Consider the following 21,588-nt stretch of genomic DNA (forward strand, 5'->3'; position numbering starts at 1 on the left):
ACCTATGGGTTCCAGGATGTCTGCTAGCAATTAGAGGTTTCTCTAGAGCTGCAATGTATCCAATTCCTGCAGAATCTCATTCATTTGGAGACTGTACAGATGCAGGTAATCAATTTCTGACTTGCTCCGGCTGGCTGCCCTGATAGAGCTTTTTTAAAATTCATGGAATAGGTAGGACTCTCACAGCAACTATGTAGATCGGGACTAGCACAATCTGAAACAGTTGGGTCTGGGTGATTAGCTTGTTCTTGTCTCATCTGTTTCCCCCTCTTCCAGGAGAAATGGATCCCTTGAAGCAAGTGTGACCTCTGAGTCCAGCCCACCAGCCTGAGGCCCGGCCAGGAGGGAGAGTACCATGGATGGCGTGATTGAACAGAAGAGTGTGCTGGTGCACAGTAAAATCTGTGACGCTGGCAAGAGGAATGGCTTAATTAACACCAGAAACTTCATGGCCGAGAGCAGAGATGGGCTGGTGTCTGTTTACCCGGCACCCCAGTACCAGAGCCACCGGGTGGTGGCCAGCACCATGCCAGCTGTCGTGGATGGCAATAGGAATGAACCAGTGCAGCAGCTGCTGGACCCCAACACCCTGCAGCAGTCAGTGGAGTCCCACTACCGTCCCAACATCATCCTGTACTCGGAGGGTGTGCTGCGCTCCTGGGGCGATGGCATGGCCACCGACTGCTGTGAGACCACCTTCATTGAGGACCGGTCCCCCACCAAAGACAGCCTGGAGTACCCTGATGGGAAGTTCATTGACCTCTCCACAGATGACATCAAAATCCACACCCTGTCCTATGATGTGGAGGAGGAGGAAGAATTCCAGGAGCTGGAGGTCAGAGGATGCTTTGGTCAGGGGTGTTCTAGGAAAGGGGAAGTGGGGGGGCATGAGTGCCTGACGAAAGTGAGGGAATGAATTTAGTGTGCAAAAATGCAGAGACCTAAGACACTTTCGGCGGCCCTTCACTTCTGGTGTTTGTGGGGTGGAAGGAGTGCAGAAAGACCAGGTGGACAGGGCTCAGTGGGAGCTGCACAGCAGCTCTGGGCCGAGGTGACCCGAGGCAATGACCATCAGTCAGGATGGGGCTACAGATACCAGCCTGGTGGGTTAGTTGGAGATCCTGCCGTCTAACACCCATGAGAGAGAGGTCATTGGCAAATGTGAGCAAGATGAGAGAGGGACATGAGGCTGGTGTGCACGTGTGGGGGACAGTTGAGAAGGTGTGATTGCTGTCACATGTTCCTTAATTTGGCATTTCAAAGTTTCTGCTAAAAAGTAGTGGGTATAGCTGAAACTTGCTGAAAGAAAGAATAGAATTCAGTAGCCTAAAGGGAGGATAGGTTGAATCATTAGAGGGATCATTTCTTTGTAGGCTGGCGGTCAGCTGAGGGCATTTGAGTTACACACACAGATGCGTGCCCATCAGGTGTGGTGAGACACGGTCAGTGGTCATGGTGGTGCAGCAGATCCCCAAAGCCTGGCAGTGAGAGGGGCCTCTGTGGGAGGCTGCTCCCTGATCTGGAGCAGTTGTGCCACTGCAAGGGGTGGAGGGTGGGAGAGAAGGGCCAGACTTCCATCAGTGCACTGGGGAATGAACTGCGGGTGGGTCTGCCCTGCAGGAGGCAGCATGTGGTCAAAGGGAAGGATGGTTGTTTCTGGCTAAGGAAGGAGAGAACATTTGTGTGAATGGAAGAGGGGAAGTGTTCAGGGCAGAGGGCTCAGGATCAGGGCTGGCTGCTGGGCGCCTTCTGGGGAGGCACGTGTGTGCAGGGGACTAGCCTGTGGGGAGTTGCAGCATGCTGCTGGTCTGAGGGAAAGGGGAGGGTGGGGGAGGGGAGAGAAGAGGAGGAAAGTGAAGGGTCCCTGTTGGCTGAGGGTTAGCACACAGCACAGCCAAGGGAGCTTTAGGGGTGTGAGGAGCTTGGACAGCAGTGACTTGGAGGAAGGGACCGTTCTAGAAGAGTCTCCTGAAGAAAGTGCCAAGCTGTAGGGTGAGCCCATGTGATGATTTGGTTCCACCCAGGGCTCCATGACCTCCTGCAACACGTGGCTGTCCTTTGTTGGCAGGCGAGGCTCTCTTGGCAGGGTGGATGCAGGACTTCCTGCCTGTAGGATGGAAGAGGCAGGAGAAAGCAAGAGGACAGAGGTTTGGGGCCCTAGATTGGATAGAAAGGCCAATGAAGTCATGAGGAGGGTGGGCCTGGAGATGCCAGCAGAACCAGAAGTGGCTGGAGAGGTGCCTTCTGTTGAGGAAATTCAGAAGGGGAGAGAGAGATAGAACTGGCCACTGGAGCAGTCCCAGTGGCTGGAGCCCATACAGCCAGTTGGCAGAGTGGAGCGAGGTTGTTGGGGTGGGGGGCCCATGACATGTGACACCAAGGAGACTTCATCCTCTGGTGACAGCTGTGCAGGGGCTGGAAGGGCAGGAGCTCTTTCTGAGCTGTGGGAAGGGCAGGAGAGCGATTTGGCCTCTGTTCAGCGTCTGCCATTTCCAGGGTCTGAGGCTCCTGCTGGAAGCAAAAGCATCCATGGTGCCCAACCTGCATGAGGTTAGGGGAGCAGAGCCATAAAAGTGCACTTCCTGCTCAATATGGACTTAGGACATGGAATGCCCAGTCTGTTCTGAAAGCATCCAAAGGAGGGGCTGGGGCTTGAACTCAGTGTGGGAGGTCAGGTTGTCTCAAGAATGAGTCTGAGGAGGCCTGAGGGGCAGTGGTGGGAGAATCCCAGTGCCAAGGGACATGGGGAGCAGAGAAGCCTCAGAGGCAGCTAGCCCCGGAGCTTTGCAGGGAACAGCAGCTGGTTAGACATGTGGATCAGAGAGGCGGATGGGGCCCCAGCACTGAAGACCTTGTGGGCCATCTAAGGGAGACTGGATTTAGGCAGGGTCACAAACGCAAATGCCCACAAGACAGGAGGGACAGCGAGAGAGGCAAGAAGGAGCCCGAGGGCTGAAGGACCCGGACAGCCCCACCCTGTCTCGCCGTCAGCCCAGCAGCCCCAGCTGCCGCTGCCACACCTCCCAGGCCTTGCTGCCAGGCATCCTGAGGGAACTGTTCAGAGTCAGAATGCCCCAACACGTCATTCCCGAGACAACCCAAAGTGAGCAGGGCATTGTGGGAGCTGTGGGCAGCAGGCCTGGATGTGTGGGCCAGCCCTGGAGACCCATAGGAGGGTTTCAGCAGGAGGGCCATGGTCAGATCTAGGTTTTGGAAGCTGCTCTGGCTGCACAGTGGGACCCGGCTGTGGGGAAGATGAGGCGAGTGGGCAGGGGGCAGGGGCCAGGAGCCCCACTGGGGCCTGTCACAGGGGATAGTGAGAAAATCAGGCCAGCATCAGAAGTGGTGAAGAAATACTTAAAAAGTGAACTTGTCATTGGCTGGAGATGGGGAGAAAAGGGTGGGCGGGAAGGAGTCAGGACTCTCCCATGGCAGAAATGTCCCCAAGTCCTAAGGTGGCCAAACTGGCCAGCAGAGAATTTCCAGCTTCGCTGTGAATTTTTGGAAAATCAGCTCCAATGTATAATATGCCCAGCAACAGAAGGCTTGGGAAGGTCATTGGGCTGACAGTGTAAAAGAGATTTCTGAATGTCTCTGTTATCCTTTGTCATTCGTGTGGGTTTTTCCCCCTCCTTCCCATTACACCCTTATACTTTTCTTGAGTAACCACAGTGTCAAGGTCAGTGGGAGATGAATGGGTGATCAGCATATCTTCTTAATCCTCAGTTAACTTCCCTCCTATTGCTTCACAATAGTCTATACTCAAAAGAATTCTTCCCCTTTCTTTATGACTTGCATGGGCTTCTGATTGAGCTTGCATATAAAAAGAGCCAGTATTTAAATGCAGATTTTTTGTATTCATTGTACATCTCCATCCAGATTTTTGGCAATGAATGAATCCATTTTATTGCAAGGATTTTTCATGCAATGACCTCAGCCAGAAAATGTGGGTTTTGGAACACTGCAAAGGTCTGACATCTACTCAGAGACAATCTCTTATATTAAAAGTTAGAAGGTGGGTGGAGGAAGAGACAGACTTGTCTATCTGGTAGGTCCAAGGCTTTGACAAGAGGTGCAGGCTTCTGGGGCAGGGAGACTCACCTCCTGATCGCGTCCCTCTGTCATAGCCACAGTAGTGGCAGCCCACCAGAAATAATTCTTTTAATAACACAGCGACAGAAACCTTTAGTCATAATAATGGCGCCTACTCTGTATTAATATTTTCATAGCGATTTTTGATTGTAATGTTAAGATGGAGCATGTTGGCCAGAAAAGGTACTTCCTATAACATTGATAGAAGAGCAGGTTGTTTAAAAACTGGGGTTCTTCACAGGCATTTAGTAAGACTTTCTGATTGACGTCCGTGGAGCTCACCCAGAGCAAGAAATGGCCCCTCACATGGGCTCTGAAGGGAAGAAATTGAGGCATGCTGTGACTACTGTGGCTCCCCCAAATGCTGTTTAGGATGCTGTTGGAGGACCTCAGTAGTCACCCATAGTGGTTAGTTTGGTCCTTTAAGAATTCTATGAAGAGATATTTTCTCAGAACCATCTTTACAGTACAGAATAGCCATGATGCTTTTTATTCCATTTTTTGGCAAATAAGGAGAAATTAATGGCGTTAGAAGTGCCATCATATGTGTAGGAACTGTTCTGTGGTTCACGCTTTTTTCCATTGCATGAAATAATGGGGCATGTGTCAGTTAGCATGTGCTGCATAACAAATCACCCTAAAACTTTGTAGCTTAAACAACAACTATGTATTTAGCTTATGATTCTGAAGTTCAACAGCTTGAGTTGGGTTCAGCTGGATGGTTGTTCTGCTGGTCTCACGTGGGTTCACTCAGTAGTCTACAGTTAATTGCCAATTGGCTTGGCAGCTGTGGTTGAGAATGTTGGCTGGCTGTTTGCTTCAGGGACAGAGGTGATGGGCCACACTTCTCTCATCACCCAGCAGGCTGCCCCGGGCTTCATCCCATGGCAGCCATGGCAGGAATGCCAGGAGCAGCCGGAGGGGATGTGTCCCAGTGCGCAAGGACTTTTCAGGTCTTTGCCTGTTGTCTTGTTGGCCAAAGCAGGTCAATTGGCCATACCAAGAATCTGTGTGGGAGGGCTACTTAGAGTCACAATACAGGAACGTGACAACAAATTAGATGGTAATACCACAAACATAGAGCAAAACAATGTAGACAATTTGGCATCGTTTTTTTTTTAAGGTCAGATTGACAGCAGGCATGGTTATATTATGACCGAAACAAAAAAAACCCACAGTCAGTATTGATCTGAGGTCTTTCCAGAAGACAGCTGTATGTCAGAGACAAGACAAAAAACTGTAATTTTAACTTCTTTGGCATTCTGTAGCCTCACTTGGTCTATAGTGAATCGGTACCATTTTCCAGAAGTGCCCTAGTTAGGAGCCGGGCCCTGTGGCTGGAGCTCCCATGCTCAGTGCACAGCTCTGCCAGGTACCTTGTCATGCTGCACTGCTGGGAGCAACTCATCCCTGCATTTATAAAGGGTACTCCCTGGGTCTAGAGAGGTTTGCTCACCAATACACATTTTTGCAAGAGCATGTGGAGTTTTCAGTCTGTTTCCACAGCTGTGGTAATAACATGAGTGGGCTATGTAGCTAATTTAGAGAATATCTGTGGAAGGTCCTCAACTATTCAGTAAGTGTTCATGATCCATCCTACTCTACCTGAAGAGAGGTATGCTGTTGGTCACCATGGGGTTGGTGGCTTGATGTCAGACAGAAGAGATGGCGGGGGCCTCTGAGGGGTTTTGGGTATGCTGCTACACTCAGTATGACCAGACAGGCATGGCAGTGGGTGCCCCAGGAATCCTGGCTGGTAATAATTGACCCTGGCATCCCACAGCCCAAGGCCTTCCCCTGGTCTGTGACTGCTGCTTTATCCAATTCCAGACAGTAGCTAAAAACTGCAGCCTTCAGGTACACCAACAGCGGGAAACCACTTCACCTTTTCACACAAATAAATGCAAACAGAGAGATTTCAGGGGCAAATAATAATGCGGTTCTACAAAACACACAGTATGAGTTTGAAGCTATGAGCCGAAGTGGCTGCAGGCTGTGGCTGGAGAGGTCCGCCAGCCCTCTGGCTGTCAGAGGCGCTGACTGGTGTCAAAAGGCAAATTACTGCCCACGTACTTGTGACAGTGCAAAAGCTTTCAGACCCTATAGCAAGTGGACTGTCGTCACTTAGTGCCTGTGAGGGAGGAGACTTTTCCTCCCTGAAGGAGGAAAGGGGGAGGGGACACGTGTGGATGGGCACCATCTCTGTACTAGACACTTGCTGTGCATCCTGCTGTCTGTCTTCAGCACTGGGGACAGGTGACACTACTATCCCCATCCTCTGCACGGGGAGACTGGTGCTCGAGGTGTTTCCAAGACCACACAGTTGGCGTATCCAGCAGCCCTTAGGTCTGAGACAGAGCTGCTGACTGCAGACTCCATCTCCCAGCGATGATGCTATTCTCACACTGGGGGAAAGTGTGTATTACACTGAAGTTGCATTTTGGTGTCATGCCAGGGTCCCCAAAGAAGCACAGGGAGACAGAGCTGGGGTAGGCCCAGGCTACGTCCTCACTTCCATGAACCCCCAGCTGGTGCTCTCAAGACCTGTGAGTCTGTCTTCCCATTTAGCCCCTTGGAACCTTTACAGCTGCCATGGGGCCCTTACCTGTGCCTCATTTGTAAATATGACAAAAGGGAGAGGGCTCAACAGACATTTGAAGAAAACCCCAAACCATGAATGAGGCAGACCAACACCAACAAATAGAACAACTGACCCAGAGGAAATGAGAATTCAGAAAATAATAGACATTTAGAAAATTATTTTTAGTATCCCCAGAGAGACTCAAGAGACTGATTTGGGGGGAGGGTTTTGGTTTTTTATTTGTTTGTTTATTCATTGCACTGGCTAGAATCTCAAATGCAGTGTTGAATGCAAGTAGTGGGAGGGAACACCCTTGCCTGGCTCCTGCTCTCAGGGGGGAAGAATCAGGCTTTCATGACTAGAGATGATGTTAGCTGTAGGTTGTTGTAGATACTCTTAGGTGCAGGTTGTTCCCTTCTGTCACTACTTTGTTGAACAGTTTGTTACTGATTTAAAAAAAAAAGGATGTTCAATTTGTCAGGTGCTTTTCTCTATTTCTGTTTAGGTTATGATGTGTGATATATATATTTTTTGTCCTTTATTGATATGGTGTATTACATTAACTGATTTGCAGATATTAAACCATCTTTGCATTTGGGGGTAAATTCTACTTTCTCACAATATATAATTCTCTTTAAGTGTTGCTGGATTCAATTTTCTACTAATTTGTTAAGGACTTTTATGTCTATGTCTATGAAGGATATCGGTCTGTATTTTCTTTTCTTGTGATATCTTTTCCTGGCTTTCATATCAGGGCAATACTGGCATCACAGAGTGAGTTGAGAATAGCTGCCTCTTGTATCTTCTGACAGATGCTGTGTGGTTTTGGTGTGGTTCCTTATGAAACAGTTGTTAGAAGTCACCAGTGACACCAGCAGGGCCTGGGATCTCCTTTGTGGGAAGATTTTCAATTGCTGATGTGATTGTATTTCTTCATTGTTTTAAGTCTGAAGATTTTTCTTTCTTATTACTCAGTTTTAGTTTTGGATCCATCTTATTAACTTATCTAATTTATTGGCTTAAAGTTGTTCATAATATCTCATTTAAATCTTTTTACTTTCTCTAGGGCTGGTAGTAATGTCTCTTCTTTCATATCTAATTTTGGTAATCTGATTTTTTTCTGTCTTTTCCTTGGTCAGTCTAGCTAAAAGTTTAGAAATTTTGTTGATCTTTTCAAGTAGCCAACTTATGGTTCCATTGATTTTTCTGTCTTGTTTTTCGGTTTTCTGTTTTATTAGCATACTTATGATATCCTTCACTTTGTTTCCTTTGGCTTAAGTTTGTTCTTCTTTATCTAATTTCTTTAGGTGGGAGCTGGAATTATTTATTTGAGATTTGATTCTTTTATAATATATGCATTCAAAGGTATAACTTTCAAACACTGTTTTTACTGCAATCTATAAATTTTGATATGTTGTGTTTTCATTTTCATGTAGTTCAAAATATTTTCTATATCTACTGTGAGTTTTTATTTTACTAATGAGTTATTTATAAACATGTTGTTTAATTTCCAAATATTCAGGGATGTTCCACATTTTTTTCTATTATTTATTTCTAATTAAATTCTAGTAGGGTTGAAGAACGTGGTTTGTATAGTTTCTCTTTTCAGTTGGTTGAGACTTGATACGTGGCCTAACATGTGATGTGCTTTGGAGCTGTACTTCATGCTCTTCTTGGAAAGGATGAGTAGACTTCTGTCATGTGAGTGTTCTGTAAATGTTTCTTAGGTGGAGTTGGTTAATCTCTGCCATGTCTTCTATCCTCGCTGCTTATCTGCCTTGTTGTGCCACTTGAGAACGAATTGGAAGTATTCACTTACTCTGTGGAACTCTCTACTTCTTCTTTCACTGTTGTCAGATCTTGCTCCACGTGATTGGGGTTCTGTTGCTGGGCATGTACATTTATAATTGTCATATCTTACTGAAATATTGACCGTTTTATAATGAAGTATTCCTCTTTGTGTCTAATAATATTTCTTATCTTGAGGTCAATTTTGTCTGATATTAATACAGCCATTCCAGCTTCCTCATTATTATTATTTGTATGATTATCTCTTTGTATCCATTTGCTTAGAATTTATGTTTGTCTTTGAATGTAAAGTGTGCCTCTCGTAGAAAGCTCATAGTTGGATCTTATTTTGTTGATTCAGTCTTCCAATTTGTCTTGCTTGGAGTATTTAGTCCATTTGCATTAAATGTAATTTTTTTATTTGGTTGGAATTACTTATATGTTGCCACTTTGATTTTTGTCTTCTACGTGTATCTTGGTTTTGTTGTTATTTTCTGTTTTCTTACTGCCTTTTTTATATTTGTTAAATATGTTTAGGGCACCATTTTAATTTCTCTGGTATTTTAACTGTATTTTAGAGTTATTTTCCTAGTTTCTCTGCAGATCACAATAAGCATCTTAATTTGTTCAGTTTACTTCAAATTAACACTAACTTTATTTCAGTAAGTATAGAAACCATGGTCCAGTACAGCTCCGTTTTCCCACCTCTTTTTTCTCATATTGTCATATATAGACTATATTTGTGTTATAAACCGAACAGTGCTGTTATCACTATTGATTTATACAGTTATGTCATTTAAAGAATTACGAGAGGAAAAGAGAAATATTTTTTCACATTATGTAGTTGCCCTCATTCATGTTCACTGTTCCAGGGTTCTCTGTCTGTTCTGTGCACTCAGGTGACCATCTGATGTCATTTACTTTCACTCTGCAGACCTTCATTACTATTCTTGTAAGATGGGTCTACTAGGAACAAATTCTGTCCATATTTGCCTGACAATGTCTGTATTTCACCTTCATTTCTGAGGGATGGTTTTGTTAGACATAATGATTCTTATTTGGCAGTTGTTTTTCACTTTGAGTGTGTCCCTCTGTCACCTGCCAGCCTCCATTGGTTCATAGGAAAAATCAGACATCAGTTGTACTGATATTTCCCTGGGCAGGATGGGTCTTTTGTCATTTTTCTCTTGTTGCTTTCCAGATTTCCTTCGTCTTCCAACAATTTGACTGGGGTGGGATTTTTTGCATTTTTCCTATTTATGCTTCTCTGAGCTCCTTGAACCTGCAGATTAATTTTTTCCCCATATTTGGGAATCTTTTGGCCATTATTTCTTCAATATTTTTTCTGCCTTTTCTCTCTTCTTCTCAAACTCCTATTGCAAATATGCTGAAATGCTTGGTGTTGTCTTTGGGGCTCTCTTCATTTTCCTGTAACATTTTTTTCTCTGCCTTCATTCTTCTGTCATGGGAAATCTGCTGTTAAGCCCCTCTTGTGAATTTCCTATTAGATCGCACTTTCAAATCCATAATTTCGTCTGGTTACTTTTTATGGCTTCTAACCCTTTATTGAAATGTTGAATCACTGTCATCATGTTTTCCTTTTACTCTTAAATATGGTTTTTTTCAGTCTATGAACATATTTATAATAGCTGTGTTGAAGTCTCCTTCTTCTGTATCCAACATGTGTGCCTGCTCAGAGATAGTCTCTGTTGATCGTTTTTTTTCTTTTTCTGTGTATGGGTCACACTTTACTTGGCTATATTTTTTTGTTGTGGTTGAAAACAAGACTAGACATTTTGAATAATATATTGAAACAACTTAGGATTCTGACTTTTTCCCTGAGGTTTTATGATTATTACTCAGTCTTTTTATTATTATTATCATTGTTATTTTGTTTTGTTTAGTTTTTGTAGTGATTTGTCTGGACTAAATCTGCAGAATCTTTCTTCTCTGTCGCATTCTGCCACTGATGCCTGTTCTCAATTTCGGCTTCTTTTGTTTTTTAACTCGTATTTTTATTGTTAAACCTGGCTTCCTGGGATTCACCCCTGGGTCTGCATAGGTTAGGGGTCAACCAGTTAATTATTGGTTCAGGTCAAATACCTCATGCAGATAAGATTTCTACCCTCTGCAACAGATGTGAGTGGTTTGGGGGATGCCTTCAAGGTTCAGGCAGTTTTCTAGTCTGCTCTGTGTTTACTGCTCATCTGGCTTTCTCCTGCTTCCTCTGTGCATTGACGCTGCCCCAGGTCAGCCAGGATGTGAGGAGAGCTCACCAAGCCCTCTATGGGCTGCTTATTTCAGGAGTACACTCTTATATTTCTGGGTTATCCTCCAGGATGCCATTTTTTACTTTAATGCAACTCATTTTTTTTTGTTTTAAATTTTTATTTGTTATTAGCATATTCATTCTTACAAATTGGGATATTTCTTTCTGCCCTTTGCCCACAACTGATTTTTGTATGCTGATTGGGTATCCTGCAACTTTGACTCAACCAGCCTCAGGCAAGGAGAACTGTGAGCTGCGAGCTTCTTCCATTCGTAGCTGGGTATGGGATCTCCACCCTGTTCTCCCAACCAATGCAGCAGCTCCTGGTTTCCACAGCAAGCCCCATTATAGCAGAAGTATTCAATGGATGACACTGGTGGAACAGCCCAGAACAAGTATAATACAGACTCCCATTGTTCTTACTTGAAGTTCAGCAGTGCTTCATAAACACTTTTCAATGTATTATTGCCTCTGGGTCACTTGGAGAGCCCTGATATGGCTGTTTTTGACAGTTGTTTTCCCAGTAGTTTCTTAGGGACAGGATTTGCCTGCCTCCTGACTGCCATACCAGAAGTCTTGCAAAAATGTCTCCTGTTATGCTGGATATGCATTTTCCAGCATGCACTGGAGATACGGACAGAGAATGTGCTCATGTGCCCACAGAGGGCAGTGGCTAGGTGAGGAATTTTAATCAAGTTAATTTTCTTTAAATAATATGACATAGATTTGCTAGTGGCTTAGAAAGTTAAATTTCTCATTTTCCTACCTTGAAATGGTATATATTGAGAGAGGTACATTTAGGTATTCAGCGTCTTTGGGATCTGTGTGTGGATCGCTCACACATAGGTATCAGTTTAACCTCCTGTATTAGTCCATTTCTGTTGCTTATAACAAAACTCACAGAACTGGGTACTTTGTAAGAAAACGAAATTTAAGTTTTTTTTTTTTTTTTTTTCCGTGACCGGCACTCAGCCAGTGAGTGCACCGGTCATTCCTATATAGGATCCGAACCCGCGGCGGGAGCGTCGCTGTGCTCCCAGCGCAGCACTCTACCGAGTGCGCCACGGGCTCGGCCCAGAAAACGAAATTTAATGCTTACAGTTTCTGAGACTGTGTCATCCAAAGTCCAGGGCACATATCTGGTGAGGGCCCTGGTGGTGACTTCAGTGACTCAGGGGTCTTACATTGCAAGATGGTGGAAGCAGAGAGAGCAGAGAGAGAGCAGAGAGAGACAGACTTCTCTCTTCTTTTGAAGCCCTCAGAAACACCCCCCGACCACCAATTTTAATCCATTCACTACTGCACAGTCCTACAATCCAATCACTTCTTCAAGCCTCCACCTTTCAATTATCATAATAGGATTTCCCACCCTCTTAACAGTCACAGTAGGGACCAAGTTTCTAATACATAAACCTTGGGGGACACAGTTCAAACTTCAGGGAGCTTGGGGGACATGCAGCCTACTGCACTCCTCACAGTCACATTTCATTTCATGTTTCCCAGACTGCAGCAGCACCTTACACTGTGAAGAGACACTGCACGGCAACTCCAGCTCATCTAAAAATTAAACTTATTCTTATGAAACAAGTATTTGCCACCATTGAGGACATGCCAAACACAATTTTCCAAGAAAAATTCAAAAATATTTTGTGAAATATAAGCATCATTGGAAGAGTAGTATGGTACCCAATGTTTTATTTTTCTGTGTAAAGTAAAACGCATTTAAATGTGCAATTCAAGACGTTTCTTAAAAAATAAAAATCAATATCTTTACATTATCTTATGTATTCTCATATGTGTCAATAAGAGGCACTGAAGTGTGTATACAGTCATTTTATGAGAAGGAGAAAATCTCTCAGATAATAAATCCATCTGTCATAATAATACAAGGGGATTGTTCTCCACAGTCCTCTGAAACAATTTTTGATAAGTGAAAGAAAGTGAGCCAAAACGCTGGGTACTGATCAAGCTTTATTAAAGGAAAGGAATCTGCCAGGCTGCACTCAAAGTGGAGGGCAACACCAGGTGTGGGGGTGTAGAGCTTATATAGGGTGCCAAGGGCTGGGCTGATACAGTTAAGGAGGGGCATTATGCTAATGCTGAAGCTATGCGACCAGGGTGGAGAATTGCACCCTTTTGGAAGCAGAAGGGTTTCCGTTTCTCAGAAATCATGAGGTTCCTTACAAAGGGAGGGGCTGGCAACTATTTTGTTCTTATTGTGTGCAAAATGGCGCGGTTCACATCCGAGACACATCAATAAATACAGAGGTGGGAGCATCAAAACAAATGTGTATGCAGAGAAAAGAAAAGCCTTTTTAATTTTTCAGACTTGTTCTGATCAGGACTCTTGATTGTGGCTTCGATGCCACGAGTCAGAATTGTCAGTGAGAAGAGACCCACTTCTCTGTAGCTACCTTAATCAAGGGAAACCAGAGAGCTGGACTCTTTGGTCATCGTAAGACTATACATATTTTATTGAAATCCAGCTTCTCCGTATCTGCGTGTGGCTGTGAGCTAACTGCTCTCCAACACGGGTAACTGTGACAGGTGCAGTCTGAACAGCAATGGAGAGAAAGCCCATGACTTTGATGAATCTCCTCCATACTCAGTTTTGAACAAATGCTACTAAAATTTTGATCTTAAATGAAACTGTAGTTTAATAATGTTTCCCCAAACTTGGCTGAAGGTCTTCTTGTCTCAAGGAATATTCATTCAAACAAAATCAAGTACAAATCAAAAGGATCATTTGGAGTCCTGTATGATACAGACCTATATAATATTTGCTCAGTGGGTTATTAAAACGTTGCCCTTCATAGGTCTGCACTATGTCCAGCATATTAGTAACTATCTAATATGTGTATGAAACAGATTTCTTTAGTCATTAGCCGTGAAACCCTGGGAAGACCATAAAACTTGACCAATGTTGATACTTTCATCATCTTCTACCTATTATAATATTAGTAGAAAAAAGTGATGATTAACATTAAACTAAATAAAAGAAACACACTATTTGGGCTCAACACACTGTTGATGAAAACGAGTTGGTTTACAGGGGTAAAGAGAACACAGTCTTCACATTACAGTTCGGTTCACACACCTGATGGTCATGCTGCTGGGGACAGAAGAAGCATCATTAAAATCTAAAGATGAGCCCAAATTTTAGTTTAACCCACATTCTTCACTTTTTCTCTAGCAAATCATTTTTCAGTATTTCCTAAAAACATAAGGGAAAAATCCATATCTGAAACATAGACAGTTTGGGACACATCATGAACTCTCATATGTAGAAGGCAGCTGTAATAGGCAGTACATAGTGCAGATCTAATGACTCTCAGAGCGCTGTCTTTTTAAACGTTAGATTTCCTAAGTAATAAAAAGAGGCATTGTGTTTGTGCGAGAAGCTGCAGCTGTTAAGATCACGAGAAGAGTGAGGGAGACTCTGCCCTCACGGATAAAGAACAAGCACGGGGTCTTCGGTGGAAACTGGCTGGTGTACATGTGGCCAGTGCTGCTACATATTTGGAAGAGAGAGGCAGAGATGGAAGAATGTGAGAGGGAGGCCCTCAGCGTGAACGGCGTGCTGAGGGAGTCGTGTCTGGGCTCGTCGTCACTGGGGGATGTGTCCGCACACACAAGTGCAGGAGGGGGACAGCGGCTGCCTTGGCTGTCCTGGAAGTTGGAGCTGGCTGAAGATCCCAGAAGAAAATATATTTCCTCCTAGATAATGAAAACCGCATCATGTCCCATGTACCAGTCACCAGAGGAATGCTAGATTGTGTTAGGAAAGATGGCCTCTGTCCAGTTTAAAAAACAAACCCACAGAACAAGAGGTGCATGCTGTCGTTCGGAGGTGTTAATGGAAAAGCATCCCCTCGGTACTGTCGATCTGAATCTTCAGTAAGTTTTCACACGGTACCTCAAACTCACTTGTAGGCAAAAAGTAAGCCAACTGACAGTGGTGCCATGTGTTACAGGACACATAATTAGAAACCTCATTTCTGAAAGGTGAGAACTACCAGGGGATATGGTGGAAGTCTGTGCAGCTGTAAAACAAAGAGAATATGTGAAGTTAGGGAACGTGCCTCAGAGATGAGGGAGGTATATTTAGAAACAGAATACCTAAGACATTGCCCACAGAGGCCTAGACTGTAAAATAGATTCAAGAATGGTTCAGCCGAGATAAGCCTGGTGTTTCAAGGATATCTGGTGGTGGGAGTGTGGGGCCCAGGTGGGATGGGCCATCTGTACCTTAGGTCAGATCACAGATGACAGCCATCCTTCCAGAAAATCATCCCCTGCTCTGCAGGTCAGGCCCAGTGGAATCTGGATGTGTTTCCGCCTGGTGGAAACATCCTGTTTCTTCTAGAAAATGGAGGAAAAGGCTGGCCATTTGGACAGATTAGTCAATGGTTGAGGCTCCTCTTATGGTGCTTTTGTTTTTATTCTTTTAAAGTATCATTAGTTAGCAGATCACCAAATGGTTCGATAAAACCCCACTCCCTGTGGCAACCTCTGAGGAACGCTGGAGCTGCTCTGTCTCCCGCTGCATCCCGAATGCCCCCTGGGTCCAGTGCTTCCCTCGGCATCACAGCCACACGGCTCTCCCACCTCGGGGCCCTGGCAGCCCTTGCCCCTCACTTGGCTGGCTTCTCATCAGCACCGGGCTTCAGGTCAGATACCAGCATGCATGTGCGTGTGGGTTTACTTGTTTATTTTCTGCCTTGTGTGGCACAGCCAACAACAGGTTGAGGTCCTCAGAAGCAGACACTGAGGTGAGGACTCATGAGCAAGTGATTTGCTAAGAAAGTCTCCAGGGAAGGCCAGCCAGCCTGGGGGAGGCAGGCAAAGAGGAGGAAGAGAGGCGGGAATGAGGGTTTCAGGCCAAGTGCCACCAGAGCTACCTCAGCCTGATCCCGCAGGGAACTCTGGAGCTTAAGCTGTGGCCATGACGGTCTAGGGACCACTGCTACCGTGAGGGAAACAGACTCCCTGTGAGGAGCAGAGACATAGGCTGCTAGATACGTCTCTAGTTCTTAGCTTAGAACTCAACACAAAGGAGGCATGCAATCAATATTTGTGCTGATTCATATATTAACAAAGAAATACAACTATCAGAGGAGAACACCAAGGTAGATTTTTAAAGTTTTTATTTTTTTTTAATAGAAATGAATCCAAACTCTGTGTGAGTACCCGAGCACCTTGAGAGTCTTCTCAGTGAGAATCTTAGGTGACCTTGACTTTGTTTAGTAAAGTGCTTTAAAAAGTCACTTTAGGTCAAATGCAAGAGGCAGAAATGGAGCTCAGGCCCTGGCACAAAGTTGGCTTCTGGGCCTTTGCAGTGGTGTTGCAAATCTTCTTGTCTCGGGTATTCCACGGTTAGCAACACATTTTAAGTTGCTCCCAAGCAGCGTTCAGCACCATGTTGAAACACAGGGGAAGACTGTGTTTTTCACAATCCACAAAACAAAGACAGACTCCTAATAAGGAATAAAAAGGAAGTATGACATGGAGAATATTATGAATGACACGCCCCTGGTATATGATTAAAAAAAGAAATTCCATTCATTTTAGCCAGATAGAGCTCAGTTTGTGAGCCGCAAAGGAGGAAGCAGCTGGAGCAGCCGGTGGCAGCGGGAGGCTGGGCACATCTGCTCCCTCCCTGGGCCTGCCCTCAGCCCAGAGCCCGTGCCCTCAGCCTGGCATCCACATCCGCCCTGGCTCTCCTTGTTAAACACATTGATTTAGAAGGCTCGCCCTAAACCAAATACATCAAAATCTCTAGAGTCTGTATTTTTCTTAAAGCCCTGTAAGTGATGCTAATTTAAGAACCACTGGCCTTGGGCATTTGTATGTGCTGTGGTCTTGATCAAGAGCATCTTATCTTATGAGTCATCTTATTGTATGAAGTGCTGGGCCTGTTCTGAATAAGCTGGATGCAGTCACTAACCCTTGCCCAGGTTCCCTAAAGGGTGTTCCACAGAATGCTCATCCTGTGGAAAGAAAAAGGTTTGGGAACACTTCGTACCTGCCCCCTCTTGGAATCTCTCGGTGCTCACTAGGCACAGCCCCACAGGTCCCCAGGGGAAAGCCAGACAGAACTCACCTGTTTGACTTTAACTCAGTGACTCCTGGATCGATTTGACTCTGAAGCTTTGTGTTTTCAAAATTCTATTTATTTTGACTTCCTGAACTGTGGGAAACACTGCTGGCCTCGTTGTGCCCAAGCCAGTTGGCTCAATGCTAGATGGGGAGGAGGGAGCCAGGCACTGGTGACAGCCATGCCAGCGCCTCTGAAGAAGCCTCCTCACAGGAATGAAGCCAGAACATATGGACAAGCTCAGGAAGCCACTGTCACATGGACAGGACCATCCTGTTTTGGGGAACCTCGTGGAGCTTGAGGGCAGCTGGTGATCCCAGCACTGGTGCCACCTGGGAGAAGGATGGAGTCTGAGCTAGGAACATAGGACAAAGGAGGTGGCAGATGATTTGTCCATGCTGTCCTTGTTTGCTGATGTGGAGGTGTGGCATAAGGTAAGGGGACAGTTCCTGATGCACCGTGGTGGGGAGAACCTTAGAGTTGAGGAGGCACCCTGAGTGACACCTCATCCAGTCACCTCTCCTAGTCTGTCAAGCATCAGTGTGTGTCTGAATCACCTGGGGTCTTGCTGAAGGGCAGGTCCAGGTGCAGGTGAGTGTCTGCATGTCTCTCAGCTCCCAGGGGGCAGGGGCAGTGCTGCCAGCTGGAAGATCACACCCTGAGCAGTGAGGACATAGGTCTTCCCCCACATCCATTCAGGGACAGAGGAGGTATAAGGCCAGCCTTTACTGGGAGCATTGTCCTCTAGCAACGTGGCCCTGCTCTTACAGCCCCTTGTGAAAGCCCAGGGATCCGCACCCGCCCTCTTCTAAGGGTGCCCCTTATTACAGGTTAAGACAAGTGTCACTGCACATCCTTCCTGAGGGTGCATGCTCTGGAGGACTCACTGCCAGCATCTGCACTCTTCATGTCCTAGTCATCTGGTTCCTTCTTGAAATGAGCCAAGAAATGGACGAGCCAGAAGTGCTCTGGCCTGTGGAAGTGAGTGGGGCCACCTGCCTCGTCCTTTCTGGACCCTCCTGTGGATCTCAGCCTTGGGCCCATCGGCGGCATCCGCCTGCCCCGCTCCCTCTCCCCAGCCTTCTTCCCCAGTGCTTCGTGCTCAGCCTCAGGTTGCACGTTGGCTGTAACGGGGCAGAACCTTCCACTCTGTGCTGTGTCCATGTGCTTCTGGAGACGCAGCAGCTGGTCCTCTTTCATGGAGGAAGTAGATGAGATGCTTGCATGGCAGCTGCTGGAGCCTCGTGCTTTATTTTTGCCTCAGGCAATGACCTGGAAGAAATAAATGTGCTCACTGAAGGGACTCACATGGCTTTCTTTCCTGGGTTAGCAGATCAGGCCATTTTGATTCAGTGGCATTGTCCCTGTGTAGCAGCCCCTCCCGTCTGTCCTCAGCATGGACCATGTGTTTCTGTGTGTGTGAATATCAGGATCTGGGGCTGGTGGCCTCAGGAGCCATCTCTTCTAGTTCTCTTTTGATTCCCTTTTTCGACACTTGGAGTCACTTCTGGCCATGCAGGACTTCAGTATTTGGGAGGCCAGAACCTCAGATGCAGATGTATGGACTTTGAGGAGAGTTCTGAAAGAGCAGCTGCCCAACTTAGGAGAGGCTCATGTTGTCCTGATAATCTCCATGCACTGGAAGCAGCAGAGAGGGGTTTTATAGCATGATAAATGTATCTTGTAAACACTCAGCATGTGCCATCAGAGGCCAAAGGCAAGAGATTGTCATAGTATCTGGTGTACAATGGGGCAGAAAAAAGACAGCGGGCAGCCTTTACTTGCAGTCCTCTTCCAGAAGATTTGCTGCAGCGTCAGTGTGTACACTGGACAGAAGGTGGTCCTCTACCCCCTGTTCACTTTTCTTCCTTAGCAACGTCCCAAGGCACCACCTGCACTACTTGATGACCCGGAGTTCTCTGAGACAGCACAAGTTCATGACTAACTGAAGACCTGAGAGACTTTGGGGGGCTGGCAGAACTTACAAACCTACTTGTGGAAATGACCTCACCCTCTGTCAGGAGACAGAAAGTACACATGTTCTGAAAGAGCCAACCTGTTGAAAGTGACAGAGCACTATTGGTGTCAGACATATAAACCAGGTAAATTCTTATTAGGGGGGTGCTGGAATTTCTGCAAGCTGACAACTAGCCCCCTCCCTACCCATAGCTATGACTCAACCCATAAGGAGAATTTCTATGTGAAGCAGAAATGCAAGAAGAGAATAGCCAACATTGAGGCGGAGTGTGACAGGAGGAGAGCTCATGTCTAAGGCTTTAACTAGCTCAAAGGTGTTGGCATCCCTGCTTCACAGATGACTAAGTGGAGGTTCCAGCCAGTGGTTTTCCATCTTACTTGCATGTTACAAATCATGTAAAACTTATAATCACATGTAAAATCACTTATAAGAACCAAGAATCAAGAGTCCTGAAGCCCCTAACTGAGCCCCCAGGGACAGCCCATCCTGAGGACATTGGTGACTTGCCAAGCATCTCACAGCTAGGAAGAGACACACCAAATTTCAACTCCAAATCCTATGCTTTTCCTATTCTACCATAATGACTATCCTGTATCTTAAGATCATGTTGATCCAGAGGATCTAAATCAGAACTAGAAACCCCAGCTTTCTATTAAAAATCAATTTTTGTAAATTTTACTCCAGAAAATAAAACTTGCAAGCAATTATTGAACCCCAGTAAGTGATGCACACGCTGAGGTGTTCAGGGGAGTGTACTGATATCTGCAACTCACTTTGAAATGCATCCAAAAAAAAAAATAAGATGAAGTGAGGGATGGAGAGATGGACAAACAGAAGAGTTAGTAACGATGAAGTGAGAGCAGTAAAGATGCCAGTGGTGGAATCTCAGTGATGGACACGTGCATTCATTGTGTAATTCTCGTAACTGAGCTGTGTGTTTTAGCTACTTGAAATGCATATTGGTGCTAGAAATAAAAAAAATAATTGTTGTCTCTGCACCATCTATTGGCTAATTTGTTTTTAATTCACTCAGAATTATCATACACCAATTTCAGTGTTGTATTTCACAGGGAAAAGTATTCTAGCAATGTTGATTTACTGAAGAAATGTGTAACCACACTGCTCTGAAAAAGAAATGGGTCATCACATTTAAATGTAAAGTACATAACTGTAAAACTTTTAGAAGAAAACTTTGAATATCTCTGTAACCTAGGGTTAGGTGAAGAGTTTATAGATATGACATCAGATGCACAATCCATGAAAGAAAGAATACATAAATTTGGCTACATCAAAATTGAAACTTTTGCTGTGAAAAAGACAGTATTAAAATGATGTAAAGACAAGCTACAGATTGGGAGAAAAAATATTTGTAAATCACCTATCTGATAAAGATTCTGTATCCAGGAACTATTAAAAAAACACAAAACTCTCTAAATTCAAATGCAAGAGATCAATCCGATTTAAAAATGGGCAAAAGATTTGAACAGATACTTCACCAAAGTGGATATACAGATGGTAAATAAGCACACAAAAAAGATGTTTGAAATCATTAGACATCAGGGAAATGCAGGCTAACACAATGATTAAATACTACACACCTCTTAGGATGGCTAAAGTCCAAAAAAACTGGCAATACCAAGTGTTGACAAGGATGCAGAGCAACCAGGACTCTTGGATATTGCTGATGGGAATGTGGAATAGTACAGCCATTCTGGAAAACAGTTTGCCAGTTTTTTAAAAAGTTAAACATACCATGTGACCTAGTAATCCCATTCTTAGCTATTTAAGGAAATAAAGCCTACGTTCACATAAGAACATAGACATGTGTGTCCACAGCATTTGTTTGTAATCACAGAAGCGAGAAACAAAGCAAATGTTCTTCAGTGGATGAACAGATAAAAAAAGGAACGAACTCTTGCTACAGCTGGCAACTTGGAAGCATCTCTAGGGTATTACATTGAGTAGGAATGGTCAGCCTCAGAAGGTTACATCCTGCATGTTTCCATTTGTGTGACATTCTCAAAGAGACAAGGTCACGACTGACAACAGTTCAGTGGTTGCCAGGTGTTAAGATTGGGGGAAGGGTGTGACTATGAAGAGACAGATGAGGGAGTATTTTGGAAGTGAAGAAACCTTTCCGTATACTGATTGTTGTAGTGGTTGCATTGACTATATAAGTAACAAAATCCATAGAGCCGTACACCACAAACAAACACATGAGAGTGAGGTGTGGATAAGCTGGTGAAATCTGATTAAGGTCTGCAGTTTAGTCACAAGTATACCGGTGTCACTCTCCTAGCTTTGATCATTGTCTTGTGGTTATGTAAGATGGAGGCGAGGGTGCGTGGGAACTCTGTTCTATCTTTGCAATTTCTACAGGAACTTTGGTCTATTTTTGAAATTTTTATGTGATTCTAAAATTATTTTAAAGTGTATGTATGTATATGTAGTATTTCAAAGTATGTATATACACACACACTGAAATAATGTGTGTATACACACATGTATACATACATATATAATGTATAAGAAAAATGTATGTATATATACATATATATTGTATATATTCATCCTTTATGAATTTTAATTTTCCTTTCTGTAGTCCTCAAACTGTAACTAAAAATACAACTTAAATACATGCTTTTCTTTCAGTAAAGCAGAACATTTTAGAACAATGAAGAGAGAGTAAATTAGTGATTTTTAAAAATGGCTGACATTTGATTACCTAGAACACCCCAGCCTGTCCCTTGATAAATAACCAGAGGTTAACCGTAATTGGTTGA

General features: G+C 44.6%; 1 protein-coding gene across 1 annotated transcript in view; it reads left to right on the forward strand.

The window, feature by feature from the left end:
• Positions 1 to 355: 355 nt before the first annotated feature.
• SYNDIG1 (synapse differentiation inducing 1) overlaps positions 356 to 21,588 on the forward strand; it is a 100,723-nt gene continuing 79,490 nt past the window's right edge. The window contains exon 1 of the mRNA XM_063109187.1: positions 356 to 835. Within this exon, the coding sequence (XP_062965257.1) occupies positions 356 to 835 (480 nt within the window). The remainder of the gene's footprint in view (positions 836 to 21,588) is intronic.

This window comes from Cynocephalus volans, chromosome 1 (assembly GCF_027409185.1).
Source record: "Cynocephalus volans isolate mCynVol1 chromosome 1, mCynVol1.pri, whole genome shotgun sequence".
In the NCBI taxonomy this organism is placed as follows: domain Eukaryota; kingdom Metazoa; phylum Chordata; class Mammalia; order Dermoptera; family Cynocephalidae; genus Cynocephalus; species Cynocephalus volans.